At 46.8% G+C, this 13,388-nt stretch overlaps 2 protein-coding genes and 1 long non-coding RNA gene across 4 annotated transcripts; 2 read left to right on the top strand and 1 right to left on the bottom strand.

Moving 5' to 3' along the window:
- The first annotated feature begins 2,692 nt into the window (after window positions 1-2,692).
- On the top strand, window positions 2,693-5,568 carry LOC9266525 (uncharacterized). 2 transcript variants are annotated; one of them, XM_026026452.2, is made up of 5 exons: window positions 2,693-2,852; window positions 2,989-3,390; window positions 3,476-4,268; window positions 4,409-4,488; window positions 5,066-5,568. In XM_026026452.2, exons 1-5 carry the CDS (start codon window positions 2,832-2,834, stop codon window positions 5,261-5,263), a joined length of 1,494 nt encoding a protein of 497 aa, XP_025882237.1. In that variant the 5' UTR covers window positions 2,693-2,831; the 3' UTR covers window positions 5,264-5,568. The 2 variants fall into 2 exon arrangements, 1 of the variants encoding a protein (XP_025882237.1); XR_003243021.2 differs by having other exon boundaries at window positions 2,703-2,852; window positions 3,476-4,312.
- A 2,553-nt stretch (window positions 5,569-8,121) lies between these two features.
- LOC136356957 (uncharacterized) lies at window positions 8,122-8,990 on the bottom strand. The gene is made up of 2 exons (XR_010742057.1): window positions 8,862-8,990; window positions 8,122-8,272 (listed from the first exon to the last, which is right to left on the bottom strand). It is a non-coding gene; the product is annotated as an uncharacterized lncRNA (long non-coding RNA).
- A 225-nt stretch (window positions 8,991-9,215) lies between these two features.
- LOC136356956 (uncharacterized) lies at window positions 9,216-11,794 on the top strand. Its single transcript, XM_066311664.1, has one exon. It carries the CDS (start codon window positions 11,348-11,350, stop codon window positions 11,711-11,713), a length of 366 nt encoding a protein of 121 aa, XP_066167761.1. The 5' UTR covers window positions 9,216-11,347; the 3' UTR covers window positions 11,714-11,794.
- Window positions 11,795-13,388: the final 1,594 nt, after the last annotated feature.

Raw genomic sequence — 13,388 nt, 5'->3', positions numbered from 1 at the left:
ATGGTGTATGTCTTGCGGAGTACCTTTCGTACTCATGTTGCTATTTTCAGGTGATGATGCCGGTGTTGATGACGTGCACTACTACTATCCCGCCGAGGGTAATGACAGTAGTGTGTAGTTGCAGCTTTGTTTTGTCCTTGTGGGGTTGTTGGTACACCACGGATTTTACTTTTGCTTGTGAATTTGCAAAACTTCCGCTACTATATTTTGTGTTGTATAATGGGGTTGTGAACCCCATTATAAAATATGTACCTTGTTGTCCTTTTATCCAAATCTATGCATTCGTGATGTTCATCAATTGCTTGCGATGAAAGTGCGAGGCTAGTCACTTTTCCTAGGGACTAGCTGAGCATGAGTATGACTTTTGAGAAATTGAGATGTTGTAGAGTTTTAGCAATTTGAGCCAAAGTTTCCTGAGATGTGTAACACATTTGGTCGCCACCTTCCTATGGTTTGATAGGCATGTCAGGCTAAAGTTGACTGGCATGCTAAGTCTAAACAATATCTCATTTGCTTATTATTCGGCTTTGTGGATTTTATATCGAATGGTGTCAGTTTGTGATTATGGGCACATTGAGGTATGGCTGGCTATTTATGTATGTATGGATCTCACTCATCCAAAATTATGTGGTAATCACAAATTGCATTGGACGGTATAATTTTCGGGTGCCCACAGACATCACCCCAGTGGCCAACATTCTAGCCATCAGCGATGCCACACCGGGCTCACAGCTCCAAAGATGCAATCACTGCACAACTTCAATCCGTCACCACCCTTGTTGAAGCTTGCCGTCGGTCGTGGACCATGTCGCCACTACTACTTCGCTGGCTTAATTTCTAGGGTTTGAGGAAAGGAGTTGGAGATTCGGAGGCGTGAGAGAGGACCGGGTCTTGGTTCGAACCAGACCCAATTAGTTGTAGGCCAAACAAAGGCAGGAGCATAATCGTACTCTCGCATCTGTTTCTCTCTCATATTCCTCCGGAAATAATAAAATAATACCGTGAATTTCTAGCAGCTAATTACCAATTTTTTTACAGTGTCTTATGGTGTTCTCCAGCGAATTACACGTCTTTTTTATATCCTATAGCAAATTTTGTAAAAGAAATTATGGGGGTGATATTTTACACTAATATTGGACCTGATATTTTGTTATTGTTTTGGACCTAAAACGAGTCTTCCAAACATGCCCTCAACGAAAAAAAGAATTGTACAGAACAGACACAGAAAAGAGTGTCGAAGCCTATTTAAAGTTGGCTTATAGTCACGTGAATGCAGTTCGTCTTTTACTAAGGTCGTACCAAAACATGGTGCGTAGAAATAACGTAGTTTCCATGTTGAGACTTAGTCAACCTTTGTTCCATCAAGGGGTCCTTTTCCTTTCCATTGATTGTTTTTTGTTTAATTTCCTTAAAGCATACATCAAATCGAAGCTATCCCAAGTATCCGCAATGACTGATGAGTGGGATTAGCAAGTCAAATGGGTACACGGGAAGCAACAGCAACACATGAGCAGTACTAGCCTCGTTTGTACTTGCCGGCCAGGAAATGAAGCAAGCAAGCTTAATTCCAGCGCACACAGACTTGGGAAAACAGCAACATATATTAATTAATATTGTTGGATTTTTTGAACCGCTTAATGATTAATTAGCTACTTTAGCATGATTAAAACAGAAAACAGTTAATAACTAGTCATTCCTAGCTTCGACTTAACTAATCAGAGAGAGCGCATATATGTGTAGATGCAGGTTTTGGTAGTACTCCAGATTTGTATTGTTTAGTTGGGTTTTGGTACTATTATATATATCTTCGTAATTTTGGTTCCATAATCGTTGCATCCGTACAATTCCTGTTTATTGCTTGCCTTTATGCTCCCGTTTACTGTAGGATGGTAAAGGGCCTTCCGACGGCATCGTCATGGTTAGACCGGCGGGGATACGGCGGTGATAGACGACTTTGGGGCATTGGGCGGTTAAACCGGAGCTACTATACTGGTCAGACCTGAGATCATCCAGCGATCAGACCGGTGCATCTAATCCGATCGGACGATCGTCATCGAATTTCGGTTTTTGGATACTACAACTATTCAATCTCCTCTAGTTGGCTTAGTTCTAGCTATTCGATCCTACATTCAATTTTTTCCTTGAAGAGTGATAACGGAATACTGCTTAATTTTTTAAGTTCTGAAATAAGCTAGCCTACGGATATGTTCTCTTGAGATATTTCATTAAGCAATGCACTTTAAGGTAATGGAAATGCTTTACATTAAGTAATGAAATTAATTATCTAAACGTTGCTAAGGCGAGCAAGCTTATATGTAAATGTCTGTACAGAGCAGCAAACCATATAAATTCAAGAACTGTCACCCAGAGATCGTTGTTTGTCGGGTGAGGTGTCGTGCATGGAACCATTAAGGATGTAATTAGCTCAAGCCAAAGACATCTAAACTAGCTACCAGTAGCTCTGGCCCGTGTGGTGCTTGCAAAATTATACCAGTCTCCATCAAGGTAGCTAATTTCCCTTTCACACCACCCAACCTAACTAAGCTAGCTAGGCAGGCAGCTACCTGCAGTCGCTGCTGCTGGATGGGAGTACTTCTTCTTCTTCTCGATCTTCTTTCTCTCGTTCACACCTCACGTCACCCCCGGCCCTTAATTACCCTTCGGTCCATTTATTCGACCATCAATCAGTCGCTTGCTACGTCGCTTTCCTGATTAATTGCGAATGCATGACACATTGATTGTGAGTTTGTGCCCAAAAGATAAAAATACGCTCTGCCCATACACTCCTGCCTGCATATGGCCTCTGACTGATCGTTGATCGAGTGCTTGCTATGGCTCAACAAGCAAAGGAGGTGAGTGAGTTTCTATCTGTTTTGCAATTGCAATTCAATCATTGCTTTGCTATTGCCAATGTTCTTTTAGTTTGATCATGGAGATGAAATTCTTAACTGAACTAATTTCGTATATGCACATGAATGGCATGCTCAGGTAAACACAAACAGAAGTAGGTGTGGAAGTAGCATCAGCATGCGAATGGAAGGAGATAGAAATGGTGCCTTGGCGATGCTTTCGATATCCTCCTCCTCGGCAAGATATGGAAATGATCACCAAGAGCTTGCTTCTGCTGCTGCTGCTTTCAGAGAGTCGGCAGGTGATCCGAGGAAACTGTCGTCGGGAATGAGTAGCAGGCTGTTGCCAGCACGGAGCATGAGGTCTACCGGCGCTGGGGACGATGGCGAGGTGGCGGCGGCGCCGGTGGCTGGCGCTCGGTCGCTGTCCTTCTCCAAGCTCTTCAGCTTCAGAATTGCAAATGCTGCGCGTTGTTCGTCGTCGCTGGATTTTGATCATCCGCTACCTTCAGATGCAGCAAGCAGTGATCACATTTCTGCAGTAAGTACAGTAATTTCGCCTAACTAATTGTATCTAGCTATCTATCCAGCCTGCAGCCTGCTTATTGTTCGCTCGATTTGCCAAGAACGATGAGACGACGGCGACGAAGACGAAGACGAAGACGAAGGCGAAGCACGCGAGTGACCACATGAACATCAGCCGCTCACAGTCCGTGCCAATGAGCACCCTGTCGAGATTCAGCTCCAAGGGGGGAGGAGGCTCCAAGAGAGTGGCGGACTCGAGCTCCCTTCGTATTCACGACGGTGGCAGCGTGCGGTTCAGGGTGTCGGTGATAGGCGCCTCTCCTCCCGACGGCAATGCGGACGCCGCCGCCGCCGCCGGAGAAGAGGAGGACGACGCCGGCAGCGTGGAGGCGGAGGAGGAGGCGCTGGTTTGCCGGATATGCATGGTGGCGCTGTCGGAGGACGGCGCCAGCGGCGGCGGCGGCGGCACGCTGAAGCTGGAGTGCCGGTGCAAGGGGGAGCTCGCGCTGGCGCACGGCGACTGCGCCGTCAAGTGGTTCAGCATCAAGGGCAACGCGACGTGCGACGTCTGCAACCACGAGGTGCTCAACCTCCCCGTCACGCTGCGCCGCGTCCACGACCGCCAGCAGCTGGTCTATGAGGCAGCCGCGGCGGCGGCGGCCGCCGCCGCCGCAGCGGCCGGTGACGACATCGCCGGCGGCAACCGGCGAGGAGGGTACAGCTACGGGCGCGTGTGGCGCGGCACGACCATCCTCGTCATCGTCAGCATGCTGGCCTACTTCTGCTTCCTGGAGCAGCTGCTCGTCGGCGACCACGGCACGGCGGCGCTGGCCATCTCGCTGCCGTTCGCCTGCGTGCTCGGCCTCTTCTCCTCCCTCACCACCGCCAAGATGGGTATCATCATCATCCACCGCATCTCTCTGATTGATTGATTCTCTGTGCGCATCCATGAAGAACATGATCCATTAATTTCTCACTAATAATACGAGGAAAAATGATTAATTGATTGCTGATCAGCGTACGTGTCAATGCAGTGTCCAGGAAGTATGTGTGGATCTACTCAGCTGTGCAATATCTCTTCATCGTGCTTTTCACCCACCTCTTCTACAGATATGTAAGAGAAAAAAAAAACCAACCACATCAAAAATATATCTTAGAAGCTAGAATAAAGATTTGCACTTTCGGTTTGGACCGAAATTTTTGCAAGTTTTGGTGCTTTCGGTACTTTTTGCACGAAATTATTTAAAACTTTAATGAATTTTGATTGAATTTGAATAATTTGTGTCCAAATTCACAAAAAAAACTGAAAATTTCATCAAGATAGGTGCTTGCTGCTGCAGGGAAGGGGGGGGGGGGGGACGATATTACCGACATTTTGAAAATTTGGAACCATTAGAATTAGGAAAAATAACGCATTTCTAGCATGAAGTCCAATTGAATAATTATAGCTTTTTGAACAAATAGATTACATTGAGTATTGTTCTTACTTATCTCTGTAAACATAGCATGTAAGGTAAATTTATAGATGTACCATACTAAAATCAATTACCAATTCAACCGCGATGCAACTATAACTACCCTATTTAAAGTCCGATTTACTATTGTGCTTTTCAGCGAAATGATATATAGGTTACATATAATCTAATATTATCTTTTTCTTAATCTTTTTGCGCCGCATATATACATTGCAGGTGCGATTGCAAGCGGTGATTGCCATCATCCTGTCCACCTTCGCGGGCTTTGGCGTGGCCATCTGCGCCAACGCCATCCTCCTCCAGATCATCAGATGGAGGGCCAGGCGGGCATCCATGTCAGCAGCACAGGAAGAAGAGGAAGCTCGCCGTGCTCCCACACAGGCGGACCTCGAGAACGCTCTACCTCCACCCTAGTCCAGCTTGGCAGAGCCCAGTCACCCCCACCTCCCTTTGGTTTGGTTTGTACATATATGGTAACATACAATTTAATACACATAGTAGCATGCGTGTATATTACTTGTTACCATATAGTACCCCCTCCAGTCAAGTGTATTTGACATTGGGAGTATATATATATAATACTCCCAACGTCAAATGTGTACGTGACCGGAAGAAGTAAAATAGGTAGCTTGTTTGTCTAAATATATGCCTGGCCAGTTTTGTTAATATTAGAATTGTTTGTTTTTGTCTTTGCGAAATCAGGAGTTATGTTTTATTAATGAGTAGTTGGAGTACAGTCCTTTCTAAGCATAATACACGAAAATCCAAGACCACAAATTAAGCTAGATACGCCATTTATTATTATTAGTAGGCTAGTAGCCTCTGCTTTGCACATAGATGAGCAACAACATTGCACATTTGCACTCTATGTGAGGTGAAATTCAAGGAAACTCCGAATGAGCTCCACAACATCAATGGAAATCGCTGAGGCTTTGTTACGAAGGATATATTCTATTCCACGTTGCTATAACAAGCATTGTGACTCCATGTACGACCTAGGTCGGGTCGGGCAGGAGAGAGGAGCAGTGGCGTGCGGCGCGGCGATGGGGTAGAGGAGCGGTGCGACTTCCACCTCCTCCCTCTCCGAGCACTCGCCAACCTCCTCGACACCTCTCTCTCCGAGCGCTCGCCAACCTCCTCGCCGGCATCCCAATCTCCTTCCTCTCTGCCGGCGCGGACCTCCTCGCAGCCACCGCCGGCCACCACGACAGTCGTGTGTGGGCAAGAAAGAGGGGTGGGACATCTGCCGCCGGCTGCATCTGGCGCTCATACGCGCCCGCCGCTGTGCCCGCTGCGCTCGCTGCCGCCCCTACCGCCATGCCGCGCGCCGCTCCTCTCCTGAGCTGGTGCGCGGCGCGCTGCTCCTCTCCGCCGCCAAGCTCGCCGTAGCGCCGGCCCACATCTCCTTCTCTCCCTCCGCCGCCGTCACGCTGGCCGCCTCTCTCTCCCTCTCCTGCCGCCATCGTCCCCACTCTGCCCGAGGTGGCGACGGAGACAAGTAGGCGATGGAGGGAGAGAGGATCGAAGGGGAGAGTGTGCCACTCGCTGGCGAGCTCGCCGTCGCGCCGGCCGCCACCTCTCCTCCTCTCTCGCCGCTGCCGTCCCCGCTCCACCGCCGGCCACCTCTCTCCCCCATTGCCGCCGTGCCCGCTTGAGAGAACCCAGAGAGAAGAGAGGAGAAAAAGAAAAAAAAAGAGAGAAATGTGGGACCCACACCATTTTCTCTCACTTACATGTGGGCCCCGCATATTAATTTTAATTATTTTTGCTGACTAGGATGCCACGTCAGCGAAACCAGGCATCTATACTGTCTTGGGACCTTTTATGCACGGTTTTACATAGTTTAGGGGTGCACATTTCTGGTTTTGTGGTTAAGGGGCCTCAAAAAATCTTAAGGGACGGCCGGTGAACTTATTCATTCTTTCCCCTCCCTCAGCCTTGTCGCCACCCTGCCCGGCCCACTCCGAGCCACCGCTGCCAGGCGCGCGCCCGTGCGCTGGCAGGTGGGCCCCACTCGTCACGAGCGTCCTCCACCTCTGCCCGTCACCTGTTCATCTCTCCCGTGAACTCAAGTGCCGCCGCTACCTTTGATCTCCCTCCTCGGTTGATTTTCCTTGAAAGTAATTGCAAAAATTGATTTCTTGTGTAGTAGGCATCAATTCCGTCAACAAATCGCACTCAATACCACATTAAATCGCACTTAATCGGTTTCTTAAACCGGTGTGTCCAATAGGGACCTTCACTGTCGCCAGCGCCGTTTCCCATCCTCATGGTCGACCTCCTCCCCTCTAGCCTATATAAAGGAAACCCCCGAGACCTCCTTCTCCCATTCCCAGTGCCGCTCGAGCACCACGCTCGCTCCATCGCCGTCGTGTCGTTTCGGCGTGCGCTCCAGCCGCCGCTTGGCGTCGCCAAGTCCCGGCGAAGCCACCGCCGGCTTCGTCGTCTCCTCCTCTCCCTCAGCCACGCCTTCATCGAGCTCGGCAAGCCTCGGAGCTCCATCCCCGACGTCAACCCGAGCCGGCATCATCTTCTTCCTCGTCGCCGTTGCTGTTCCTTGCCGTTCCAGCCCCTCCGGTGAGCCTCGCCACTCCCATGTCGCGTGTCGCTATGACCGGCCGGCTGGTTGCTGGCTGCCATGTCCTCACACACCTCTCTCCCTCCCTCTCCACTGTTTCTCTCTCTCTCCACTGTTACAGCACACAGTAGTTTTTCTTTAAAAAAATTAATTGACAAATCTACTCTATAATTCACCAACTCAGGCCCGCAAATCACGCCGCCAACAACCCCTCACTCTGACCACGACTCGTGACGCCGCCGACGCCATCGCGTCGCCGCGTGGCTTCGCACTGATCGAGCGCCGACGCTCCACCACCGTGCCGACGTCAATCCCCGCCTCCAGATCGACGCGACGTCGCCGGCCTCGAGTGTCTCCTCCGCGTCGCCCAAACTTCATCACTGTCTCATTCTGCCTCCGTCCACGTCCGCGCCAGCTGATATGCCGACAACCCATCGACGAGGTATACGATTCACATCATCTTCTTTTGCCCCGCATGTAATGAACGCATCTGAGGGAGAGTAGCAGGCTATTTACGCACAAGTGGCAAATCAACAGATTAGTGTTTTTCCACGGCTAGATTGATGCACAATGTCTAAAATTTTCAACTTGTTTGCAGGGTTTTATCTGTGTCTAATGATTCGATGAATGTTGGATCGAAGGTTTGAATAGAACGGTGATTAGCTGCTGGCTGCTGGGTGCTTCTCCATCAGCCGCCGCCGCTGATCTTCTTCCCAGGTCAACTTACTGTAGCCGCCGATTCCCACACATTTCAGTTGTTCATGGTTATTTAATTGAGGGTTACTTAGGTTGTGTTTAGATCCAAAGTTTAGATCCAAACTTCAGTCCTTTTCCATCACATCAACCTGTCATACACACATAACTTTTCAGTCACATCATCTTCAATTTCAACCAAAATCCAAACTTTGCGCTGAACTAAACACAACCTTAGTAGTATATGTTCTCATATGGTCTTTAGTGCTGTCAGTCTGTCATGCATATTCTGCTGCAGCCGAACTTTTTTTTCTTAATATACATGTACTTCCTCCGTTTCACAATGTAAGTCATTCTAGCATTTTCCACATTCATATTGATTTTCCATATTCATATTGATTTTCCACATTCATATTGATGTTAATGAATCTAAGATAGAAATATATGTCTAGATTCATTAACATCAATATAAATGTGGAAAATGCTAAAATGACTTACATTGTGAAACGGAGGGAGTATATATTTTCATATAGGCAAACATTGGGATGCGACATTATTAGATAGGGAAGTCTGAAAACTTACTATCACAATATAGGAATAATAAGGATGTCTATGGCCCTCAATTTCCTCTTTTCTATACCTCTATGCAATTCTTTTATCTGTTAGTATTATATATTACCACCAAATTCATATACACATGATATATAATCTTTGAGATGATATTTTATAGTGTAGTCTTACCATCAATTTCTTTTGTAGTGGATCTGATCAGGTAGGTTTTTTGTGTGTGAGATAGGTTTTACAAACTAGTACCTAGAGTTTTGATTCTTCTCAAGTGAGGTCCTTGGTTTGAGCTGACACAGAGCTAGCCATGGCCGAGCTCGTTCTCGAGCTCGCCGGCGGCAAACGGCGGCAGATCTCGGCGTGCAACCTAAGGAGAAAATGTAAAGGGGTTCAAGGCGAGGCTATAGGTGGTATTCTTGCAAGCATTGGTCACCGGAATTAATGGCGACGGCGGCGCGAGCGGCGCGGTGGTTCTCCGGTGACGGTGCATGTGGAGCTAGAGCATTGATCTAGATGTTTAGCTACACACACGGTGTTGAATAGGTCTCAGGAAAGCTTCATGCCCGAGAAATTGAACTGTGACTCACCGGAGAGGGAGAAATCGAAGGTGGAGCTTGACGGCTGGAATTGGGGAAGAGGGAGTCAATCTCCCTCCTCAGTGCACGATTCTTGGGAATTCTTGGGGGGTTTTTGGAGAGGATGTGGAGAAGGTGTTGGTGGTGCTGTGGCTCAGCCTACGACGGTCTACAATGGCCGGAACGGCGACAATGTCGCTGCGGCGGTGCGCAGAGCGCGCTCCAGAGCTCCGGTGGGCACGGCAGCGTTCCCGTCGATTGGCTGCACGAGAGAGGATGAAATCAAAAGGAGAAATATTCGGCATGGTGAGGAGAGTATGGAACGTGGAAGAGATAGGATTGGCGAAGATTCGTCTTCATCACGGCCGGCGGTGAGATCGAAGGCGAGGAGAGCAGCTAGAGCTCTCTCCCTCGGTTCTCTTGGCATAGGAATGGTGAGTGAGGTGTGGCGATGTGACTGGGAAAGATAGAGAGCAAGGTTTGGCGTTTTGAGGGCGTGGACACGTCGCTCCCACGCGTCGACGCGCCCAGCTCTCGGTCTCTCTCTCCTGTCTCTCTGGTCTGTTGGTCGGGTAGAGCGGTGGAGGAGGAGATGGACAGGGCGTGGGCAAGCCAGGGAGGCTGCCAGGTGGGCCCAGGTCGTGGCAAACTAGGTGGAAGAGAGAGGTGTGGGTACAAACGTGGGTGAGATTGGTTTTTGGATGAATTTCCGGAATTATTTTTTCCTAACTTTGTAGCTTCATAACTTAATGTGTGGACGAGATTAACTAGTGTTGATTTTACTGGAGGCAGATGATTATGCCTAATTTCCACTTTCTTTGATTACACTTGAAAATTATGGATAGATTGCTCACAGAAATTAGAAGAAGATGGGCTCATTGGAAACTAGTTTGGATTTTTAGGAGACCTAAACAGAGAAGATAAATTCTGGAAACCTAGTATTTGAATAAATTATTTCCCCTATACACTTCTATACACTTCCATGCAGTTTAATGCACATTTGGTGAGGGTAGGTTTTAGCTAATTAAGAATTATAATTAACCTACTATTTGACTGGTTTGACTGATTTACTTTAGGTATCAAATTTAGTTATTAAATTATACCAAAATTATAGTCAGTTATATAAGTTAAGTAGAGCCTACCTGAATTTTCCCATGATTTTATCTTGCACAAATTATTTTAGATAATTGACAAGACTTATCTTTATATATGTGTTTTCCTCCTCATAAAATAAATGCATGTAAATGGTTATAAAAGTTATATTTGGACTCTTCTTAACCTGAGGTGATATTGATATGTTTGAGTTACAGTTTACCTTACACAGGTCATTAGCTTCTTACCTATTTATGTATAAGTTTACTTTAGTATTAGATTAAGAGGATGCTTATAGAGATGATTAAGATAGAATATACCTTATATGAGTTAATTTATTTGTTCACTTCCATGTTCATGACTTGTCTTCAGATGGATGACCAAATTAGTTTTGTGGGGTTTGACATTGGCCTTGTTGATATATTTTAAGTTGTATTATGGTTCCTATGTATTACTTTCCATTAGTTAGCACTAAGCCCTAATGGTTTAGTTGTTTGTCTAGATTGTAATTATATTCATAAGACCTATTATGAAATGCAAATAAAAAATCCAAATGCATATGAAGGACTCAAGTCTAAACATGTCCTATGAGAGTATGCATGCTTACACATAGGTTTATATTTTTGTCCTAGGTTAGAGATGCAAAGGTTTTAATTTGTTCTCAAATTTTAGTTAGGTTCAAGTTAGATTGACCACACCTAGGTTAAAAATGGAAATATTTGCCTCTCAAAAATAGAAAAGTTAGCTTCCAACTATTTTGACATGAAATTTTTAAGGTCTAAAATTTGAGTATGTTACATTAGCATTTTCGAACATTAATGCAGCACACAGAAGGCTTGCTGTGCTCGAATCCCAAAGCACATCCAACGGAAAGAAATGTGTCTGCACAGGAACATGAATGCACGTTGTAAATCGACTTTTGCACACCGGGTCCAATCTATTTAAAATGACAAAGCAAGAACGAAAGAGATCGAGCCAACCGTAAGCTTAAAATCCATGGCGGGTAGCCGGAATGTGAAGTGGAAGGAGTTGGAGGCGGAGGCGGAGAAGGCTGAGCCGGCGGACTGGCTTCCGGCGGTAGCCAGAGCTTTCTGTTTGCTCCAGGAGATCAACGAGCGGGAGAAGAGGGATGAGGAGGAGCTGCGTGAGGAGATGGAGTTCGCCGCGTGGGTGGCGGCGACAAGCGCCGAGAGCTACGCGAGGTTCAATCTCCCGCCGATGACGCTGGAGGAGGAGGCGGAGGTTGAGGCTGCCATCCGCCACCATAGGTGCGACGACGACTTCTCCGTCCTCAGGCCGGAGGGTCACGAGGAGATCAAGCGCCGCATTGGCAACGATGGCATCCTCCGTCACTTCGATTAGGCGACTAATTATAAGTACCCGTGATCGTGATCAATTTTCTAGATATGTAGCCAGATCGGATTGCTTTTTTTTATCTGTAAATATTGTGAGCAACGCGAAGCCGTCCATACTCGCTAGGTGAGCACCAGCTGTCACTGTCCATCCCCTTCCTTTAGGGTTTTTTTTGCCCCGCTTTGTCACAGTCGGCTGGGGCGCCGTTGGAGCCGGGCTGTAGGAAGAGGAGGCGGCGGGAGGAGCCGCGCTTCTCCACCTTCTCGTTCCGCTTCCTGCTTGGTTCCTCCGCACTTCCTTCCCCTCCCCTTTTATGCAGATTTCCCCCCTTTCGCAGAGGCAATGTTTGTCATTTCTCTGATGTGGCTGTGGACTTTGCAGTTCATCAGTCGGAGCGTCTTTTGCGCATTGCTCAGGAAGCCACTCTGATCCCGCGGTAAGAACACGCCCTGTCTGAACCTGCTGCTTTCTCTGTAGTTTCCATCATTTGAAATCTAGCCCTGTCTAGTGCTTTCTAGGTAAAATAATCTTCTTTTTCTCAGTCTCTCGATGAGTTCTGCATCCCTTTCTTTATTATGCATTTATATATGGCTGTGTAAAACTTTAGCTCCATTTCTAATGTTGCTTTTTATTATCCAATGTTTAGACTCTGGCCAAAATGAACCTGCACATTGTAACAAGGGACTGTTGAAAAAATGATTTGAATCCTTGCACAGAGGAATTGTCAATATACATTGTATCCAATAGCAGTTTTCGATGCTTGCACAATTTTTCATCGAACAAGCAGCTAGCTCAGTCAAACAAAAAGTCAATTCAATAAAATAGATAGCTTTTAGTAATAAATGAAATGCCCTGCTTTGTTTGCAGATGCAGCTGATTGGCATGCCGCTGTTGGTATTTCTTAACGACATTACTAAAATATAATTTTCAACAATGGCGCAGAAATACTTCTAGTATATTATGGTTGCAGAGTTTATCCACAAGCGCACGGATATACCATTGTACACTGGTGGAGAAAACATCTTTCGTCGGTCGGCCGAATTCCACAATAGTCCCGGATGCAATAAAAACCGGGGCTAAAGATGATCTTTAGTCCCGGTTCAAAAGGGTAACCGGCATATTTGATCTTTAGTCCCGGTTGGTAAGATCCCGGGGGGCCTGACAGGCCCTGACAGCATAGTCCCGGTTCAAAAGGGTAACGGGCATATTTGATCTTTAGTCCCGGTTGGTAACACCAACCAATCTTTAGTCCTGGTTCAAATGCTGTCAGGGCCTGTCAGGCCCTCCGGGATCTTTAGTCCCGGTTGGTAAGATCGTAACTTTAGTCCCGATTGGTAACCAACCGGGACTAAAGATCTCGGGAATCTTTAGCCCCGGTTGGTAACACCAACCGGAGCCCCGGTTGGTAACACCAACCGGGCCTAAAGTCCCACCCCTATATATATGTCTTCTTCCTCCTCCAGCTGCCCGAGCAAGCTTCAAAATTTCTCAAAAAAGAGGGAAGGTCATGCCAAAATTTCTAGTGAATTTATTTTGGTGATTACATACAAATCGGAGGTGCCTAAAAGGTTTGCAACTTCATCCTCCAATGTTTTTTTTGTCATATTACATTTGTAGCTATGTTTTACACACTTTTTTGTCTCCAAAATTTAGTTGTAAGTTGATGAGAGAGAAAATTTGTGTG

Source organism: Oryza sativa, chromosome 6 (assembly GCF_034140825.1).
Source record: "Oryza sativa Japonica Group chromosome 6, ASM3414082v1".
NCBI classification, from domain to species: domain Eukaryota; kingdom Viridiplantae; phylum Streptophyta; class Magnoliopsida; order Poales; family Poaceae; genus Oryza; species Oryza sativa.
This window is presented reverse-complemented; position numbering and strand designations above follow the sequence as displayed.

Coding starts and splice junctions, on each gene's coding strand:
- LOC9266525 (XM_026026452.2), top strand. CDS start 2,832: ATGGCTCAACAAGCAAAGGAG. Junction 3,391..3,475: donor GCAGTGATCACATTTCTGCA/GTAAGTACAGTA, acceptor CGATTTGCCAAG/AACGATGAGACGACGGCGAC. Junction 4,489..5,065: donor CCCACCTCTTCTACAGATAT/GTAAGAGAAAAA, acceptor TATACATTGCAG/GTGCGATTGCAAGCGGTGAT.
- LOC136356956 (XM_066311664.1), top strand. CDS start 11,348: ATGGCGGGTAGCCGGAATGTGAAGTGGAAGGAGTTGGAGGCGGAGGCG.